This window comes from Colias eurytheme, chromosome 12, assembly GCF_061535395.1.
Source record: "Colias eurytheme isolate Ceu_HAF_F1 chromosome 12, ilColEury1 Martin Lab GWU primary, whole genome shotgun sequence".
NCBI lineage: Eukaryota > Metazoa > Arthropoda > Insecta > Lepidoptera > Pieridae > Colias > Colias eurytheme.
The window spans coordinates 1522373-1542390 of NC_142991.1; the positions used below are offsets into that span (position 1 = coordinate 1522373).

Consider the following 20018-nt stretch of genomic DNA (forward strand, 5'->3'; position numbering starts at 1 on the left):
ATAAAATTATCCAACTAATAAAGACCAAAAAAGTATACCAAACTAGTGAATCATGCTTTAATCATGTAATAATAAAAAAAATTAAGCCTTGATTATACACTTTAATATACATAATGAGAAATTATCCCAAGATTATCCCGCTTTTAGCCAGACGCCACGCACATAACGACTTTGACAATCTGTCAAAGGCTCAATCTGTCTCGTGTCAAAATACTTATTTCTCGGTTCCTTGGACCACGGTGTGAAATCGAAAATTGGAGAAATAATATTTTCTCAACCTCTGCTGATGTAATACGCCAATCATCAGTAACGGCATAGCCGAATTAATTTAATTTCCTAACTATTTATTATTAATACCTAGTATTAAGTAGTTGAATAGTTCTCTACAAAAACTAACCATGCCACCGAAGAAAGCCAGTGGTGCTGGAGCCAGCAAGAAGACAGAACAAAAAAAGAAGGAGAAAGTTATTGAAGTAAGTACTATTTGTTGTTGATTTGTGTTGAATTTTGTTTCTCCTTTCTTATCGTTCCTGTTATACAGTTGTTACCTGGGGTATCCTAAAATGGGGGTATACAGCACAGGATACTATATGAAATTGAATCTATATACTTATATCTTATCTACTGAAATATAGGCTTTCATTCAGTTATAAAATTTACTAAATGGTCTGGCTGGATATTTCTACCCCGCACACTATGGGCTATGGCACTCAAATGTTTTTATAAATAGTGTTAAATCATTAGATAGATGTAATTAAAATTAATTTTTCAGGACAAGACCTTTGGTCTCAAAAACAAAAAAGGTGCAAAACAGCAAAAGTTTATTCAGCAAGTAGAAAAACAAGTAAAAAGTGGTGGTATTCACCCCGCGCAGCCTGTACAAGATAAAAAGAAGGAAAAGGAACAAAAACTGAAGGAGCAGAAGGAATTAGCAGCGCTATTCAAACCTGTACAGACTCAGAAAGTTGAGAAAGGTATGTGACCATATTTACCTTTTAAAAATAAAGTCTATTCTTATTGAAATCAAATATCTTTATTTTGCTCGCATGTGGTTAGATTAGCTTAGATTAGCTTAGATTAGATTAGATTAGCTCTTAGATTCTGTTAGATCTGATTTACAATATTCTATAAATATTATAGAAATCCCATAAATTCTGTATTTGTAAAAGCTGTACACAAGATTGTTTCTAAGATGAAACTGTTGTATGAATTTCACTTTATTCGTTAAATAATTTATTTAAATATCTCAAATGCAGTCCCTACCTATACTAAGTCAACTTCATTAATTCCTTTTTGCAGGTACTGACCCAAAATCAGTGGTATGTGCATTCTTCAAGCAAGGACAATGTGCAAAGGGTGATAGATGTAAATTCTCACACGACTTGACTATAGAAAGAAAGGTATATTATTTTATGTTCTTTTTTAAATTTATTTTGTAAAAGAACCCTCTTCTTCAAGTACACAAGGTAGTATGTGAATATAATCTTAACCTTTGGCTGACGTCCTGGTCTAAATGTAACTTTAACGCCGCAGTACCGTCTCATAGACGTTAAAAATTAAATTGAAATAAAATAATATAAATTAAACAATACTATACTGTAACGGTTTTACAAATTGATTCATACATGTTTTAGAACAATTAATTACAGATAAAATAAAACTACTGTCCTTAATTTAATAATAATCAACATTTATTCATGAATACACTATAATTGCTTAGGTAAATTTAGGAACTCTTTTTTTTTATAAATCTACTCATCAATCGACAAATGAACTTAAATAATCTTTACTTCTTTCTATTATAATTAAAAAATAACAAAAATAATTAGTCTTTCTTCAATAACAAAAAAAATGACAAGGCACATATTCGGTACATTTTCAACGTCGTAGTATACAGTCATTGCATATTTGAAGACAGCATGTAAGACACATTGGCTTTCTGCATTGATAACAATATTACTTTGTACTTCTTTTTAGGCGACTTGGACATATTGCAAACGTCTTCCGAGTTCCAGGTTCCAGATTAGCTTGGCTTTTAGCGACGGAGGAGGTTCAGGCATGTCGGTTGGTCCAATGCAGTGCCGGTGGAGAAGTTGATATTTCAACTGGGGTTCTTTCCCGTTTCCTTGGCATACTCCTAGCTAGCATAGGTGTTTGTGGCATACTCTTTGGTGCAGATTTCTTTTTTCTAGGCATTCTGCGAAATTGAATAAAATTAAAACCGATGTGACGTCAACGAGACCCTATGTGGCTACTTACGTAAACACAGAGGTGACGACCAAGAGACATGCTTAGTTTTTGTACATAAACACCGTACTTACGTCTGTGAGACGGCGATCGCTCCTGTGGGAACACCTGTGCACTCGGTGCGCTGGTGGCCGTGACTGGCGGCAACAAGATGGCGGGATGGAAAGGTAGCGGGAGGGATAACGCTGCACGTCACGTTATTTGAAAAATATTGTTATAATAAAAATAACGACGTCTGTGAGACGTATACCACGTCAGTTAAAGGTTAATATATATAAATCTCATGTTTGCAATCAATGGACTCCTAAACCACTTAACCGATTATAATAAAATTCGCACACCATGTGCAGTTCGATCCAACTTGAGAGATAGGATAGTTTAAACATGTAGGTACCACGGGCGAAGCCCGGGCGGACCGCTAGTGTCTATATAGGAATAGAAATTCATCTTACAAAACAACAAGATATATTGAAATTTTTTATAATGCTGATTTTACCTACATTCTGAACATACAAATGATATAGCCACATATTTTATTCGTTTTTTAAACCGTCTTTTAGGCCGAGAAGCGATCACTCTATGTGGATATGCGTGACGATGAAGACAACATGGATAACTGGGATGAAGACAAACTCAAGGAAGTGGTAGAGAAAAAACACGGAGAGGGCAACAAGCAGCGGCCTTCTACTGATATTGTATGTATATTTTTAATACTGTTGCTTTATTTAATATTGTGGGTACTTTTAAAAAAATATTCTAAACATATATTTATAACAAAAAATATTTCCTACAAGTAATATAAGTGAAGTCCCATGTCCCCTAGTGGGGTAAGGGGGCAGATGCAATATACATCTGTTTCACTGATCGATTTTCTTTAGGGACAAGTAGGTGATCAGCCTTCTGTGTCCTACCAGACCGAGACATTTTTTTTCTTCGTCTCCACCAGGAATCGAACCCAGGACCCCTTGGTTTTACGCTCACGCGTCAACCACTGTACCGAGGAGGCCGTCAAAAGTAATATGAAACCAGTTTATTTTTGTAATGTTAACTAGAATTGTGGGTATGTGAAAAAGTTGACAGTTGATGTTATTTCCTCTACATAATTTGATAATTATCAGCTGTATTTCAGTTATGTATGTCTTCATATATCTATGTTTCTTTATAGGGCTTAAAAATAAAAATAAAATTTCTTAATAAAAATTTTTTATTCCACAGATTTGCAAGCATTTCATTGATGCCGTCGAGAAATCGAAATACGGTTGGTTCTGGGAATGTCCAGCGGGCACCAAATGTATATACAGACACGCTTTACCTCCCGGCTTTGTGCTCAAACGGGACAAGAAGAAAATGGAAGAGAAGAAGAATGAGATATCTCTTGTCGATTTAATAGAAAGAGAGAGAGCGGCTCTTGGACCAAATCAAACTAAGATCACGCTGGAAACCTTCTTGGCGTGGAAGAAGAAGAAGATTAAAGAGAAACAGGTATATAGAAGGAGTTTTTGTTAAGATTTACTCTATAGAATTTCAATTTGCCATGTAGGGTAGTTTTTAACAGCTTAAAAGAGATAAAAACATAGTGTGTTTTGATCTTTACAGATTAAAATATTCCGTATACTGTATTAATTCATAAAGTCGAATGTTAATTGTATAGTCTAATATTTTCAATTTTGTATATTGCTGTTTTTTAATCGACGATGGTTGATCCAGCGTACTATTAATGCTACCAGACCATTTGATCAACTTCAAAGTACGTTGGACGATGCCGAAGATTGATGATTGATAGTAAATTTTCAAATTGCTCCTATAGTTTTATAGCCTACTAGCAGTCCGCCCCGGCTTCGCCCGTGGTACATATTTAGTATCCTATGTCCTTCTCCTGGCTCTAAACTACCTCCCTGCCAATTTTCAGCTAAATCGGTTCAGCCGTTCTTGAGTTATAAGTGGAGTAACTAACACGACTTTCTTTTATATGTATAGATTCAATTCAAGTAATTTTTCAAATTGCTCCTATAGTTTCATAGCCTATTCAAGCAAAAAATAGTATTGTTTAACAAATTAATATTAATTTCACAGGAACTACTCAACAAAGTGGAGGAACAACGCCGCAGTGACTACAAAGCGGGTCGAGCGGTTGGTCTTTCTGGACGAGAGATGTTCTCGTTTGACCCAGCGATGGCTGCTGATGCTGATGATGATGGGGACGAGGCGTTCGATCTTGGGAAGTTCCATGAGGATGAGGAGAAGGAGGAATATAGGAATATCGAGCTGGAGCTCATCGGGATGGAGGCTTGCGAGGTATGATATTAAAAGCTATTGTGAAATTTTGAGTAGATGGATTGTTTAGTATTGTTTGTATTTAAGGAAAATATTTGTTGAGCACTTCAAGCATAAATTTTGCATCATACAGCATATACATTTCTTATATATCATATATTTCTGGTAACAGCCTGAAATTTGGAGGTAATAACTCTGCACCATGTTGAGGCTTTATTAATAAGGTTACCATAATATAAAATAAAATATTGTCATGGCTGTAATAAAAAAAAGACGTGTGGCACTCGGGGACTGCCGCGGTAAAGCTATTGCATGCTATGCCTTCAAGCCACATCTCCGCGCCCGTCGGAGTGGGGAGCGTGAGGTTTTTCGTTACTAAATTTCTGGATTCGGTCCCCGCGCTCAAGGCCCGCGATAGAAGCTATGCAATAGCTTAACAAGAAAATAAATAGGTACTGAATATTAAAATGAAAGATCAAAAAAGTTAAAGCAGCTCTGTAATATAAGTTACACCACATGGCACATGCACGTTTGAATCAATAACTTTAATGAAAATGTAAAATTCCAGGTGGATGATTCAGGCACGAAAGCGACTGACGATAGGTTAGAAAAGCTAGGTAAAGATTTAGAAAATGGTGATGAAAAGCCACAAGAAGAAAATATGGGGGCTGTGCCAATTAATGAGAACCTCTTTCTCGCTGAGGACCTGGACGAGGAGCTAGAAAACCTGGACCTTGATGATTAACCTGTACAGATATTGTAATAAACTTGGTTTATAATGTGGGTGACTTTTATTTGGGTATTTTTGTACTGTGGTTGGTTAAAGTATGTACAAAGAGAAAGATTTAAGAGAGAAATATTTATAGAAATGAGAATACTAAATTTAACATGCATGGTCAATGGAATGATAGTATACAGAACATAGCTCAATGGCCTAAATTAAATCCGTTGTCGATGCTAAACTCGTATCGATGTTACAAGTAATTCAGGTAGGTGCAGTTTATTTATTATTGGTGTATAGCCAACTTTCTAATTATATTCTTAAAAAATACCTTTAGGCTTCTGTCGATATTGCATACGATAGCCATTTTCAAGCCTTATCACTTATTAGGATACCTATTCAAGGAGAAATTAAAACCAAATATAGTTTCGTAACAATAATTTTATTAATATACTTTAATACTAACAATATAGATTACGAAAAATAGTTTTCTTTTAAATATAAGCTTAATTTATAAAAGTGTAAAACAACAAACAACGTTTATAAAACTTTTAAAATTTATAGTTTAATAAAATATATTATTGTTTCCTTATTAAATAAATAACAATGTAAATATGGCAACATTTTCCTTAATATTAAGTGACTGTTTTCTACTTCTTGATAGTAAGCCATTCCGCGGGGTTCTCAATCGTTATTTTGTCGATTTGAGCTTGAGAGAAGCCTTTAGCTATCATTCGTGGTAGAATGTTATTAATTATATGGCAATATCCGTGACCTCCGAAATCAATCTGAAAAATAAATAGTAAATTGTTATAACCCGAGCATATAGAGAATAGATCTGAAGATGGCGTCCGCCCGCATGCGTTCTCGCTCACGCGTTGCAAAAAAACGCACTCCGAGTTATAGTTGCTTTTATTGATATTGTTGTTTTTGTTGAGTTTGTTATATTGTTTGCGTTATAATTGATTGCTATTTATTTTCGTTATTTTTTTTTACAAACTTTAAAAACAAATGGATGAACTCTCTATCTGCTCGGGTTATATAAGTAAAAACCTGTTCGCCGTGTTATGGTAAACTAATTATACCTATTTACTTAGTTCAGAAATGCCAGGACGCTTCAGTTCAGAAATGACAGGACGCATCATGTGCGTTTTAATTACCTCAATGAGCGTAACTCGTACATTATTTAAGGTACAACAAAAATAAACATAAGTACATACCAATCTATGTTTAGTGTGCACATCATGAGACATCAAGATTCTATTTTCCTTGCCATCATCAACCAATCCTTTAATCATGTTCATCCTTTGAGCATCCGAAGGCATATCAGTAGGAACATGTAATTGGTAGTATGACACTTCCACGCCGAATAAATCAAACTGGCAATATGTACCAAGTTCGGAAAACTCTGCGAGCTTGTCGAAATCAAGGAGCGTACCTGTAAAATGTAAGAGATTAATAAAATTAGTCATTTTAAAATGTAACCTATCTTACCAGAGAATGTTTCAGAATTATGGTCTTTAGAAATATGAATCAATAAAATCCAATATAGTTAGTTAATTTTTATTTAATTTAATTATTTCGTTAGATTCCCACTTTAGAGACTTAATATACTTACTAAAAACTATTAATTCAAACAAAATAGGTGCCTTTATACATTCGTTACGAAAATATATCTCTCTTTATTTTTTTATTTTTTTCAACTAGCAAACTTACGATCCAAATGAGACATGACAACTTTATCAATTTTCCCGCCAGATTCTGAGTAAATGCGGATAATTTCGAACGGCGCTTCCGGTTCTCTATGCGGGTGGAAACTAACACCGCAACCAATTTGTGCTTGAAGTTCTCCTGCTGCTTTTATTGCTTTTCTTTCGAAATCTGGAAGTATAAAATACGATTGAATAAAGTAGGTATGTAGAACATCTTTTTTTTGTTGATTCGTAAAAAAAATTAACAAACAGCCAAACAGCAATAACTTTTTTTGCATGAATTACTGAAATCGAAATTTTTTCAATAATCTGAATTTTCTTTATCAATATGTGACGCTTTCTGTAACTTTTGACTAACCTACTATATTTTTCATATTTTTATAAGAAAACATTAGGAAATGTTACAATTTTTTACAGCATAGTCAACTTCATAAGTGTTTACCTTTAATCGGCCAAACACTAGCAATCTCTCCCATAAAGCCAGTTTTTACTGTAGGATAGTCAACACAGCCTTCAGTCATCTCTTTCAGCATATGATTATACATATCTTCTGCAGTACTCCCCATAGTACTGTTGTTTTGCACATCAGCTATATAATAACCTGTACCAGCTACTATATGAACTTTGCTTTTTTCTGATAACTGCTTATAGAAATCAATGTCTCGTTTAATACCCTCTGTTGTGTTCTCAACTATTGTTCCTGTAGTGTGAAAATAGAGGTTGGTACTTACTACTTACTTACTTGAACTGGACAATTACCTTAAATTATCCAGCGATTACTCTGTTTATTCTAGAGAAGGTAATATAAATTTAGTTTTAATTATAATTTTATAACAATTCTAACACTATACTATGATATAAAGCCTTATCTATACTATACTAATATTAAAAAGCTGAAGAGTTTGTTTGTTTGTTTGAACGCGCTGGTCTCAGAAATTACTAGTCCAATTTGAAAAATTCGGGTTATGCGGGTGAAACCGCGCGGCACAGCTAGTTGATAATAAAGAACTAAATTTAATGGGAAGAAAAATAACTATACTTAGAAATGTAAAAAACTAAAAACTATGATTTACCTCCACCATACTTCTTATAAGCCAGTACATCATTTAACACTGCTTCCTTTGCCTTTAAATCATTGAATATTAAATTATTTTTAGAGCTATATGGATACTGCCTATGAAACCCCACATTTTCGAGACTAAAGCCAGTCTGAAATTTATCTGCAATTTCTTTTGGTGGCTCTTTATAGAAATGGGTGAACTCCATTGAAAGATGTTCATGTGTTAGAGTTCTGCCTAATGCACTGGGGTGTACATCCCCTAAAACTGAAAGAATACATACAGTATTAAATCAAAGCGAAATTAAAATATTCTGTAACATTTAATTCAATGAATAATATAAAAAAAACACTTAAATTGAAATGTGCATTTATTTTTAATTAATAGCATACTATAAATAGATAGAGTTCAATTTAAGTTTTGAACTTACCTGTTTGAATTATGGCACTCATTTTCTTGTTATTTATGATCAAAAAGCAATACGAATGAAAAATAAGATCGTTCCTAAGGAAGATGTTCTTCTGGGACTTACGAGATATAATTTTATCAGCTTGATAATAAAATCCCTGCAATATATCATTTGTTTATCTATTTAAATTATTTTACTCATAACTGATAGCAACTTGTTTTCCTATTATTTACATTATAACAAGCCTTGATTTCACAATTATTATTGTTTACATTGTTTACAGATGCCAACGCCAGCTGATCTATTTGACAATTGACAATATACTATCAGTGCAAATGTCAGAGTGATAAGACAGCTTTTTTATTCCAGAAAATTATGCATATGTCGGCCGTAGAAATTGGACACAAATGTTACATAAAGGTTACATATGTAATGTTTTCGAGTATTTTCATCAATATGAAGGATTCAAATTACCTATACGAAAAGATGAAACAAATTAGGTAACTTGCAATGTTAAGTATAAATAATAAATATGTAAATAAATTAGCCCACTAATCCCAGATAAACATATACTCACTGTGTCATAACCACAGCCCATAACTTACTAAAAAGTATACGCAAATGCCATGGTAACGTATAATTTGTTATAATCATACTATCGAAACAATAATAAGAGTTATTTCAGGATTAAAGTGATCTATTCAAAATGCCTATAATGGTTAAGGATTATACGTGGACACAAACTTTAAACACAGTCAATGTAAGGATTCCTCTGGACCCGGTGTACAGAAAAAGAGTTGATCTTTTTACCACCGATAAATACATAAAGGCGCATTTCAATCCATTTTTGTTTGAAGTGTTTTTGCAGCATGATATAGATAGTGCTAAAAGTAAATGTACACTACAAGACAACCTAATCATTTTTGATTTAAAAAAAAAAGAAGAACTTGATTGGGACGTGTTAGAAAAGACACTAAGCAAAAATGAAAAAGCGAAACTGCGTGAAGAAATTTTACTGGAATGTCAAGAAAAAGCTAAAGCAGCATCTGAGGAAAGGGCTATAAAGAAAAGTCAATTAGATAGATTTACTGTTCAACAAGCGATGGACATCGATAACAAGCAGCATAATCTGATGGATTCCCGAAGAGATGCGGAACGAAATAAAGCGATGGACGATTTGGAAAATTGGAGGCTCAACAACATTACAGACAACTTTCAGCAATGTAAAATTGAAAATTGTGCAAATAATACAAACAGAGGTGTATCAATAGTCGAGTTGCCTGATGAAGATGTCGTCCCAAAAGTCGAGAAAAAACCAGTAAAAAAACCAAGTCGACCGATCGTCAAAATACCGGTTAAAACTCCAGTCAAGTCTGAATACATTGAAAAGAAGAAAGACGAAGTAGCTAAACGTATATTACCAAAATTACGCGAGTCGGGACAAGTAGAGATTAAACATACGCCGAGGACGTTTCCTACGCCGAGTAGGGAATCGACCGCTCAAGAGGAAGAAGCTTGGTTGAAGAATATTACACAAGCTAGAAGAGCTATTGGTATATTATATTATCATACTTAAATATGTTGGTGAACAATTGTTAACTGTTAATGAATAATCGAGTAATGGCGCCGTTTCATTAGTCGATAGGGCCCGCATGCGGGGTGCGAGAGATTTCTGGAACGCGTGCCATAGGGCCAGCATTCGGGGAACCGTTTTCATTAGTCGATAGGGCCCGCATGCGGGGTGTAGGGAGAACCTCCATTTTACGTCGCCAGTTATTAACAAGAGTGGCACTGAAACAGACGTTCTTGTCATGGATCAACAATTAATGTTATGTGGAGCAATTTTTAGTGCCTGTGTCTTATTGAAGAAGAAACTATTAGCCTCACTGAAGAAAAAGAAAAAAAGGTTTTGGGTGCGAACTTTACTAAAAAATAGAAAGAGGCATGGCGCGTCAGAAACATTGTGTAAGGAGTTACAATTGGATTTGACTTAAGACCCGCAAGCTGTATATTGACCGATGAATTTCATTGGTCGATATCACGGTCGGTATTAAGCATGCGGGGAACTTGCTTTCATTGGTTGTTAACTCGCCTGCGGGGACTCCCCGTATGCTGTATACCGAACGAGTTAACGACTAATGAAACGGCGCCATAAAGTATTTAACACGTTAGTTGCTGCGATATTAATACAAAACGTGTCGCGTCTACCGACCGGCTAGGCGGATTTCGTGCACAGGCATATTGTATTTAATTCATTAAAATATATCCTATATTTCAGTATGATCAACTTTCAACAGGTTTCGTTTCCGAAGATTTACGTCCCGAAGAACAAGATCCGCAGTGGTGTAAGGAAAAAGGAGATGAGTTCTTTCGCAACGGCAACTATCTGGGCGCGATTAGCGCGTACACACACGGCATCACGTTGTCCGATAAACTACCAACTTTGTACGCAAATAGAGCGGCTACACACTTCGCTTTGGGAAACTTTAATAAATGTGTAAGTTTTAATTATTCCTAGACAATCTCTCTCTCTTAATTGGAGGACATGCAGGCGCTGTCGGATGAATAACTAAATGGTGTAGTATTCTTTTATGATTTCAAACGTGATTGTATTCATTATTTTATTGACGATAATATCTCAATCTGCCCGTGACTACGTTCGCTAAAGTTTTTAATGTTTAAAAGTTCGAATACTAACTTGATTGTACATAAAGCTTAACGCAATACACATTACAGGTGACAGATTGTTCTTCAGCTTTAGATTTGATGAAACCGGCATGCGAAGGAAACAGGCGCAGTCGGGCCAAATGCATCGCACGTAGAGCCGCCGGTCTAGCTCGATTAGGATACCTCAATAAAGCTATCGACGAGATGAAAGCCGCCTCTAAACTATTACCAGATGACGAAAACATCAAAAAGGATATCTATGATATGGAAAGAGCATGGGAACAAAACCCAGACTCAGATTAAACACCAAAATAAATCTAACACTAAATCAAGAGTTTTATTTCTAGTTTTGCATTTTGCATTAACATAAATAAATTGCAACAGTTTATAGAAATTATTTTACAATTCGTACAATATTACTTCTCGTCAGTTATCTTTACTGTCTGTTTAGATAACCCAAGGTTGTTAAGTAGAGCTTGCGGTGAAGGATCCCTTCCACGGAACCTTCTGAAAACTTCGCTCGGATGACAGCTACCACCTACTGACAGGAAACTATCTTTGTATCTCTTTCCAATGGCCAAAACATCTTGGTCACCTTCTCTTGCTTCCTCAAAAGCGCTGTAAATATCCGCTGCAATCATTTTCGACCACAAATGGCAATAATACGCGGCACCCCATTCTTCCGAAAATATACTCGTGAAGGACAGAAGATGAGAATCATATTTGTCAAATGGCATTGCATTGTATTTCGGCCATAATTCTCTTACCAGGTCGCGCCAGAAAGTAGTCTTTGAATATAACTCTAAATCTAACCGAGACTTGTACAATTCCTTGCATAAATTGTAACCAGTCATGTGACTTCTGACTTTTTGTAAATTCTGTATTATTTCATCAGGCAGTGGTTCTTCAGTGTGATAGTGTCCACTGATAGCTCGAATAGTATGTGGGTCATAGAGCCAATGCGTCATTACGTGACCACACACTTCTGCTGCATCCCATTCTACATTAGACAACCCCGCAACTTCAGAATAATTAGCTTTCGTCAGCAAATGACGTAAAGAATGCCCAAACCTTTGGAATAAAGCACCTACCTCTTTGAAAGTCAAAAGAGATTGTTGCTTGTCAGTAGGTGCTTGGAAGTTGAATATTAAGGCTGATAAAGGATTTGTTGATGTCAAAGCACATTTGTTGCGGATCGAAACATGCCAACCAGCGTCGTCGTATACGCGAATCTTTTCATCCTGTCGCGCATATGGATCCAAGTATAGCCCGGCGATAGGAGTGTTACTGGATTCATCATATATATCGTAAAATTTAACATCCTTATGCCACGTGTGTACATTCGATCGCTCGACAATTTGTATTTTAAATAATGTACTGCACAAGTTGAACAAGCTGGTGATAACCCTAGGAAGAGGGAAGTATTCGCGTATTTTGTTTTCATCGAAATTGTATAAAGACCACTTCTGTTTCCTCTGCCAATAAGGAATATCCCAATGCTCTAATTTCTTATCGAAGCCTCTTTCATTTGCAAAGTTTTGTAATGATTCAAGTTCGACATCTTGCATCGGACGCGCATTTTCCAGTAACATATCTAAGCAGTTGTAAACATTTTCGATGGACCCGGCCATTTTAGTTTCCATGCTCATATCGGCGTATGTATCATATCCTAACATCTTAGCTTGTTCTGACCGATAGCCACGTATTTGCTGCACATGGGTACTGGTTTCAAAATCTTTATTTGCATATCCAGAGCAACGTTGGACATGAGCCTGCCATGCATTCCATCGTAACGTCGGATCAGGACAGTACTCCATAAATGGTTCGTAAATATGTGGCTGTAATGTGATCTTCCACGGCCCTTTGCTAGCATTGTTATTCACTGACATTATTTTTGCCAGGCTTTCTGGGAACTCCTTAGCCAACTGCTCATCATTGATGAAACTACTGAAGACTTTAGTAGCCATATTAACCTTATCGCGGAACAACTGTCTTTCTTTTTGTAGTAAGTTTAGAATGTTGTCTAATTTCTCACGTTTCAATCCTTTAACATCAAGTCCGTTTAGTTTACCTTCTAGAATATACTTATCTAACAACCTTTGCTCTTCATCAGTTAATTTTTTGAGACGGTTTTTCTCATTAATTGCGGCATTGTAAATGGGTACACTGTTAAACTTTGTTGATCTAGCTTTATGGGCTCTTTGGTGAATTTGTATATAGGATTTAGTGGGCATAAGTGAGCTGTTACCCAAGTATAAAGTTTTAGCCACACCCCATGTTAATTCTAGTTGATTGTCAAGTTTCTCTAAAGGTTGAAAGATTTCAGTAAATGCGTTTTTGCAATCATTGCAAGACTCTTCAATACTTTGTACTCCACTCTCATACTCCAAACTGAGTTTACTGATAGCAGCAATACATTTTTCAATTGTTATGTCATTGAATTCGGGTAACCCATTTTCAGTAAGTAGAACATTATTATCTGAATCTTCACCAATTTCGGGAATTCTGTAAATAAATTATAATGAATGTACAAGAGGTATTTACAAAATATAAGTCAAATAAGAATAAAAAATATTGGATTTCAATCTAGATAAAAATGTAACTTGAAGTGCCAGTGTTGAATCAGAAACCACCAACTCAATGAGTAAATTCTTTTGAAATTTGATTGATTTTAATAATCTATAATTGTATGAAATATATAAATAACTTAGACATTTCTTCAAAGTAAATAAAGAAGAAGTTGTGTCCTGGTAAACCTGGGCAAATATTAATATGAAATATTATGCAAAAATTTTATGAACATTGGTTATACTATTCTTATCTTTATTTTGATTTTAACAGGTTACCTTTTGTATAGTTATGTGAATTTCTAAAAGATACAAGATAGTCATTTCTTGAATTATAATTGCATATCTATCTATTAAAAACTAGAATTATAATAAATATAAACTGTAAAACTTACAATACAACGTATCCAGAATTGCGTTTGTTTTGTAGAAAAGGTCGTTTTAAATATCGTGTGACAATATTACTGCGTAGAAAAGATGCCATAATGTAATATTTTTTCGTATTCGTTGTAACATAAAATGAATTTTATTTCATATTTTATAATTTTTTAATTAAAATTGCCGATTACAATTCGGACATATGATATTGACAAATGACATTCGGGAATGACAACTGGTCGATGGCGCAATAGACAACACAAAAGAGCTGTGCTATTTGCATAGAGTATTAATAGTAATATATATTGGAAAGCTATTTGTGTGTACCGTAGTGTGTACAGCCCCCCTAGACAAGTGGCTTTCTATTAGCGTAAAGTTCAATAGAATAGATTATGAAATATGAATGTATGAGATTGACGTAAGCAATCGTCGTCGCCGTCGTAATCAAACGTCAATCTCATACATTCATAATCTATTCTATTGAACTTTACGCTAATAGAAAGCCACTTGTCTAGGGGGGCAGGTTTATTTATTGTTAAAAATAAACCTTGCCTATTAACTTAATAGGCAAGGTAATAAGGTCCGGTATGTGGTAACACTTTGATACTTTGTTTTTAAATTGTAATATTGTGTTCAAATTACTAAAATATTTTGCTTTCTCGGTGCAGTTGAATTATGTTTTATATGATCAAAGTGGTATCTTTCATTTAGATTCATAACACACTCAACCTCACTGAAGATATCACAGCAATATTTTCAAACATTCAATGAATTCAACATTAATTCCTTTTGATTTTAATAAAATGATAAAGGGTTATGTAGTAAAATAAAACGCCATCTTTTAAGTTTCAAAATTTTAAGTTGTAAATTTTAATGTTTGCTTACGTTAAAAATTCTATCTTCATTTAACTAAAATGAATTCCACAGCATCTAGATCTTTTTCAGTATTTACATTTTCATTTAAAGGCATATTGACCATTTGACATGAACACAGAGCATTACAATGTTTGCAGGGACTTTCATTTTCTTCCTCATCTATAGGTTCTTTGACTGGTGGATTACAACAGAAATCTGTATCAAGGCCCATTCTCTCTCCATCTTCTAAAGTTTGTGGAAGATGCTGGTTCAGCGTTTCTGGAAGAAGTAAGCTTGCTATTCCACCAGCTACCAGTAACGCTCCCATGATGATCAAGGGTAAGACCATAATATCAGAGCCCTGAAACGTTATTATTGTAATTAATAATACTGTAGTGTCATAATATTATGGCTGGTGTAAAATTACTTATCAATTTAATTTACTCGAATCCTATCAAATTTATTTTATACATTGCTAAAAGTGTGCAATAAATAATAATTAAAAAAAATTGGTTGTCTGTAAAGTCGGTTTACTGACGATAGTTGAACGTGACAACGTCCGATTGTGCTTCTTTGTCGCTCGTTCCGCGCTTTCGCTTGCACTTCAAGCCTTACATGGAACGCCTCAGAGCGAGGTAACGCCGCATGAGTCATGTTTTTTCGCTCTATCGAATTATAAGACGTTGTCACGTCAAAAATGTTTTCTAAGAATATGTCTAAATGCTTCTTACCAAATAATTAACAAGTGGTATAAATATAGGTCCCAACATGCCCAAAACAGAACTTAAGCTCATGCCCAGCCCTCTCACTACTGTCGGGTATAGTTCGGAAGCCATAAGCGGTAACACTACAAATGACGAAGAAATACCCATCTTTCCCACGCAGTACAAAGCAAGTGTTACATTTTCCTCTGAAATAAATCATATTTAGAAATATATTAGTAAGGCGAAAATGATAATTTTTCACGTGATTGAAAAACTTTTCGTTTTTTTTTCGAATAACAAATTATGAATGAAATACATTAATGTTTAATTTGTTGCGTTTACCATGTTGCACTAAGAATGTGGTCAAACATGCGATTCCGCCAACCACCATACTCATACACAACGTCCATCTTCTTCCTAGACGTTCCATAGACGGCCATAAAAATAAATATGTTGGCAACTCTACGATTCCCGCCAGAAAAAAGTTTAAAAATTCATCTCCTCCCAAAACCGGTGCGTAATATGACAAGCCGACGTACACACTTGTGTTTGTGAACCAAATAAATGTGATAATAATTGTTTTCTTTCGTAGATTCGGTGTTCTAAATAAATCTAGAATGCCATATTTTCGAGATTTTTCTTTTTCGAGATCTTGTTTCAGTTTGTCAGATTCGTATTTACGCCGAAGGTGGACCATGTAGTTCTTTGGCAAAGATTTTCCGTTAATTCTGAAACATTATTATGGTAGTAGGTAAGTAATTAAAGCATTTTAACAACTATAATTTATGTAATAGTCATTTTGAAACATATAGACCGTACTAGTTATACATATTTCAAATTTTAGTTTAACGAAGTATTTGGGTAGCTGGTCGGCGTAGTAATAGTAGTAGTGACTTAGTTTGTTTAACAAATTTATGGTTCTAGAAAACAAAACATACATAGTTATTACAAGAAATTTACTATTAGGGAAGTAATGTAATCCAAATCAGCACCTGGCCATTTTCTTTAAGATAACTTCAGCTTTTTCAAATTGTCCCCTTGCGAGTAGCCATCTTGGACTTTCTGGCATTGGCCAAATATATAGAAAGAAGCATATAAAAGGCAGCGTCGTAGCCAAAGCTAGGTGCCGCCAGTTTCTAACGAGGTAGACCACACCAGCCAAGAGGATCAGCCCCATGGAGTACGCTATATTTGAGAGTATTGTGCAGAGGGTTCGACATTTTGGTCCCACTAATTCAATGGCTAAAAAGGAAAGTTTTATTTTTATAATAAAGTTCATCAGAATGGAGATATGAACTTGTAAACTGTACAGGATTTTATAATGTAACTGCAGTTAAAATAAAAGTTTTATGAATTAGTCGTTCGAATAAGCAAATTATTTTCATCAACTAACTTAGCTTTTTCAAGATTTTGGAAATAATTCACCACTGGAAAACGACAAATAAATAAATATACGAACCCAAAACATACGGAGTGGCCATTATTGCCGGTACAGTAAATCCCACACCAAATCTGTACACAATCCAAACATAATAATTCTGCGCGAACGCAGTAGCCACGCCAAATATACATTCGATTACAAGATATATGAAGAAGGACGGCTTTCGACCGATTGTGTCTTGAAGATAGCCAAATATATAATTGCCTATGATACCACCAACTGCTAGGAGTACGAGACCAAGTGTGGGAAAAAAGTTCTTGTTGCAAACTAGATTCCACTGAAAAGAAAATGAAAAGCTTTAAAAACATTCTTATAGAGTTCTTAGTAAAAGTAACGTTCGTAAAACGTTCAATAAGATAATAGTAGAGAATGCGAAACAACTGTGGTGCATTTTTTTAATGGAGAAATAGAACACAAGTAAAAAGTGTTCAAAGATTGGTTGCCAGTTGGACACCAGCTATGTATTTCATAATCATAATTTACCTGCTAAAAAACTCTACTCACTTCTGTAACCACAGTGCTTTGATAAACCACGTTTTCGTACATCCATCCGTTCCTACAAGGTACAATTTCGGCAGTTTCTCCATCCATGGCTGCGTCTTCGAGTGTCGTGTATCGGTTTAAAATGTCGGTGTAGTTCAAATCGTACATATTGCATTGGGAATATTCTTGAACACCGTTACGAAGTTCTAATGGTATACTGAAATAAATGCAATAATAGAATCAATTGAAATACATATATACATAATATAGCTCTATAATAACGCCCATGTCTCCCTTTTGTGTGAATTTTATAGGCTTTTTATTAATTACGTCATTACATTAAATATACTATATAGTACCTATATAATATAAGAGAAATAACACATCACAAGAAGCAATAGTACCTACATACAAGGATTTCAAAACAATCTTTCTAAATCTGATTAGAACTGTAATTATTCAATCAATCAGAACAATGAGAATATCCGGACGTGTATCAATGTAGGGCTTTTAAATTAGAATTCATGAGTAACGAATGAGGTGCCTATTTTTTACAACACTGTTCTATATACTTAGACCTAGAAGATATTTTAATAAAATTCGAAATATTTCCCAGACCTTCCTTGCTCTGCGTTTTACATGCCACGATCCTTGATAAGTGTAAAAAGTTTGAATTAAATCTGTCCGTTTAAATTCGGTACAAAATAGAGCCTAGGAGTTGGTTACAGAAAGTATGTTAAGCGTTAAATGCGTGTTAAAATACAGAAAGATACGACATGTTTACAAAAACATTACGTAATTTGTATCTCTTATCACTAAGTAGGTACCTCAAATTCTTCACAACTCCTACATCGTAACCCTCCAGTTCCGGTATCTTGCACCAGTGCTTCACGTCACCAGCCATGAAGAGCTGTGCATATGCATGGAAGCCGCATGGTATTACAGCTGGCAGTAACACCAGGTAGATCACCAGTTTCTGATAGCGACCAAATTCGCCTACGTCTTGTAAGATTGCGTCAAAGTCCATCTGTTGAAGCGAATTTAGTAAAGTTCCTAGATTTGCGGTCGTGAAATTGAAAATGTTATTTTTAGGGTCATGGCTACGTTTTACAGGAAAATCAAAACAATATCTTGTAATTTTGTACTGAATTGATTTTTTTCAACTATTTCTCATCGAGTCGTGTATGTAGGTATGGGAATACTGATACACGACTCGAAGAACCGGATTCGTGGTATCTTTTCATGCGTTTGAGTATTAGAGAAAAGAAGAATATAATGAGTGTGGCGGAATGCGAATGCAAAGTCAAAATTGTGCGGCATTTGCCGTTAAAGTGTAATGTAGAAGAGAATTTAAGTTTTTCTTTTCAAGAAACACCCTCTAAGTTCTTTACTAAGTTTCATATGAAACGTATTTTCTAAAACTACCTTACTCTATTTCAATTGTACATACCTTACTGAATAAACTGAATGATTAAAGAGCGTATGGTCAATACATCCAAGTTGAGGGACGTGGTCACAACTAGTCAGCCTGGACCGGACAACTAGCATCGTAATGACCCTAGATACACGGGACCCTTTGCGCTCTCATGTTATACTGTATACAGGGTGTTCTAAAATAGACTGTCTGAAAATTTTACAGCTGTTGTATGTTATATCTTGGCTTATTATTTGTATAATGCTCTCATTTTACTTTTAACTAAGTATACATGTTACAGTTAAAACTGTTTTCCGTTAAAACTCGTTAACCCTAGTTGAAACCCTTTGTTACAATTTGATTACGTTCATGTTAGGTTTACTCTGAAGAACAAAAAAGCGACTGGAGGGATAAAGCGACTTTCACTCAAACAGAAACCATTGAGGATCAAAATAAAAGCTCTGAAAAAAATAAATTCTACTTTTTCAGGCTTCTTCTTAGTTCGTTACATTATTTATACTTATTGACTGGTTACCTATATAATTTTTGAAGATCATCGATAACTGGCGTTACTGGTTATCACATTTTTGCAGCAATAAGTTATATTTCTGTAGATACACTAAGCCAGTTTTTATTTTTAAAGGTGGAAATAGTCCATTTTGCAATAATAACTTATTTCTTCCGTATTTATTATAAACAAAAGCCTGTCAATAACATCACCCAATATTGCTTATGGGATGCGCGTGCGCAATTATCTCATTCGCATTGCGCAGTCAGTCAATTCGATTAGTGACATAATTGAGCAGCGAAAGGACAACTGACCCCTCGGTCCAAGGTTACAATACAGGAATACATTGTTAATGAGGCTAAATAAAGATTTCTTAATTATGTAAGTAAAAGCATTTAAAAAAATTAAATAAACAGTTGAAAAAAACTTTAAAAGCTCACAAGTTTTGTCAATAGATATTAAATTCACATTTCACATAAGTTTACAGGATTTTTGTACCTATTGTAGATATATTTTGTTTATTTTTATTTATTTTATAATCTAAATTTTACTAATATTTGAAGCTTGATCTGGCTACGAA

The 20018-nt window shown here is 34.7% G+C and overlaps 5 protein-coding genes across 7 annotated transcripts; 2 read left to right on the forward strand and 3 right to left on the reverse strand.

Annotated features, from left to right (window-relative positions):
- The first annotated feature begins 374 nt into the window (after positions 1-374).
- LOC149903796 (zinc finger CCCH domain-containing protein 15 homolog) lies at positions 375-5302 on the forward strand. Its single transcript, XM_090108160.1, has 7 exons — positions 375-473; positions 773-974; positions 1300-1400; positions 2808-2942; positions 3463-3729; positions 4321-4542; positions 5090-5302. Exons 1-7 carry the CDS (start codon positions 399-401, stop codon positions 5264-5266), a joined length of 1179 nt encoding a protein of 392 aa, XP_089964286.1. The 5' UTR covers positions 375-398; the 3' UTR covers positions 5267-5302.
- Positions 5303-5700: 398 nt separating this feature from the next.
- LOC149903797 (phosphotriesterase-related protein) lies at positions 5701-8706 on the reverse strand. Its single transcript, XM_090107842.1, has 6 exons — positions 8443-8706; positions 8028-8279; positions 7397-7654; positions 6959-7123; positions 6463-6680; positions 5701-6030 (listed from the first exon to the last, which is right to left on the reverse strand). Exons 1-6 carry the CDS (start codon positions 8462-8464, stop codon positions 5893-5895), a joined length of 1053 nt encoding a protein of 350 aa, XP_089963968.1. The 5' UTR covers positions 8465-8706; the 3' UTR covers positions 5701-5892.
- Positions 8707-8855: 149 nt separating this feature from the next.
- On the forward strand, positions 8856-11404 carry LOC149903798 (dynein axonemal assembly factor 4-like). Of its 3 annotated transcripts, none has more exons than XM_090107703.1 (4): positions 8856-8921; positions 9107-9974; positions 10719-10918; positions 11158-11404. In XM_090107703.1, exons 2-4 carry the CDS (start codon positions 9128-9130, stop codon positions 11389-11391), a joined length of 1281 nt encoding a protein of 426 aa, XP_089963829.1. In that variant the 5' UTR covers positions 8856-8921; positions 9107-9127; the 3' UTR covers positions 11392-11404. The 3 variants fall into 3 exon arrangements, with proteins under 3 accessions (XP_089963829.1, XP_089963828.1, XP_089963827.1); XM_090107702.1 differs by lacking the exon at positions 8856-8921 and adding an exon at positions 9008-9050; XM_090107701.1 differs by lacking the exon at positions 8856-8921 and having other exon boundaries at positions 9033-9974.
- LOC149903799 (uncharacterized) lies at positions 11401-14266 on the reverse strand. The gene is made up of 2 exons (XM_090107700.1): positions 14051-14266; positions 11401-13593 (listed from the first exon to the last, which is right to left on the reverse strand). Exons 1-2 carry the CDS (start codon positions 14137-14139, stop codon positions 11505-11507), a joined length of 2178 nt encoding a protein of 725 aa, XP_089963826.1. The 5' UTR covers positions 14140-14266; the 3' UTR covers positions 11401-11504.
- Positions 14267-14914: 648 nt separating this feature from the next.
- On the reverse strand, positions 14915-19028 carry Balat (Beta-alanine transporter). Its single transcript, XM_090107809.1, has 8 exons — positions 18967-19028; positions 18344-18543; positions 17538-17733; positions 17052-17310; positions 16585-16834; positions 15935-16320; positions 15620-15798; positions 14915-15249 (listed from the first exon to the last, which is right to left on the reverse strand). Exons 2-8 carry the CDS (start codon positions 18541-18543, stop codon positions 14935-14937), a joined length of 1785 nt encoding a protein of 594 aa, XP_089963935.1. The 5' UTR covers positions 18967-19028; the 3' UTR covers positions 14915-14934.
- Positions 19029-20018: the final 990 nt, after the last annotated feature.

What these genes read in the sequence shown, in the direction of transcription:
- LOC149903796 (XM_090108160.1), top strand. Translation starts at nt 399, where the DNA reads ATGCCACCGAAGAAAGCCAGTGGTGCTGGAGCCAGCAAGAAGACAGAA. An exon ending in AGAAGGAGAAAGTTATTGAA is followed by an intron (nt 474 to 772) that starts GTAAGTACTATT and finishes TTAATTTTTCAG; the next exon opens with GACAAGACCTTTGGTCTCAA. An exon ending in AGAAGATTAAAGAGAAACAG is followed by an intron (nt 3,730 to 4,320) that starts GTATATAGAAGG and finishes TTAATTTCACAG; the next exon opens with GAACTACTCAACAAAGTGGA.
- LOC149903797 (XM_090107842.1), bottom strand. Translation starts at nt 8,464, where the DNA reads ATGAGTGCCATAATTCAAACAG. An exon ending in GAGTGCCATAATTCAAACAG is followed by an intron (nt 8,280 to 8,442) that starts GTAAGTTCAAAA and finishes GTATTCTTTCAG; the next exon opens with TTTTAGGGGATGTACACCCC. An exon ending in TGCACACTAAACATAGATTG is followed by an intron (nt 6,031 to 6,462) that starts GTATGTACTTAT and finishes TTTATTTTTCAG; the next exon opens with ATTGATTTCGGAGGTCACGG.
- LOC149903798 (XM_090107703.1), top strand. Translation starts at nt 9,128, where the DNA reads ATGCCTATAATGGTTAAGGATTATACGTGGACACAAACTTTAAACACA. An exon ending in ACAAGCTAGAAGAGCTATTG is followed by an intron (nt 9,975 to 10,718) that starts GTATATTATATT and finishes AACTTTCAACAG; the next exon opens with GTTTCGTTTCCGAAGATTTA. An exon ending in TGGGAAACTTTAATAAATGT is followed by an intron (nt 10,919 to 11,157) that starts GTAAGTTTTAAT and finishes TACACATTACAG; the next exon opens with GTGACAGATTGTTCTTCAGC.
- LOC149903799 (XM_090107700.1), bottom strand. Translation starts at nt 14,139, where the DNA reads ATGGCATCTTTTCTACGCAGTAATATTGTCACACGATATTTAAAACGA. An exon ending in AATTCTGGATACGTTGTATT is followed by an intron (nt 13,594 to 14,050) that starts GTAAGTTTTACA and finishes ATTTATTTACAG; the next exon opens with AATTCCCGAAATTGGTGAAG.
- Balat (XM_090107809.1), bottom strand. Translation starts at nt 18,543, where the DNA reads ATGGACTTTGACGCAATCTTACAAGACGTAGGCGAATTTGGTCGCTAT. An exon ending in ATCTTAAAGAAAATGGCCAG is followed by an intron (nt 16,321 to 16,584) that starts GTGCTGATTTGG and finishes ATAATGTTTCAG; the next exon opens with AATTAACGGAAAATCTTTGC. An exon ending in CACATTCTTAGTGCAACATG is followed by an intron (nt 15,799 to 15,934) that starts GTAAACGCAACA and finishes GATTTATTTCAG; the next exon opens with AGGAAAATGTAACACTTGCT.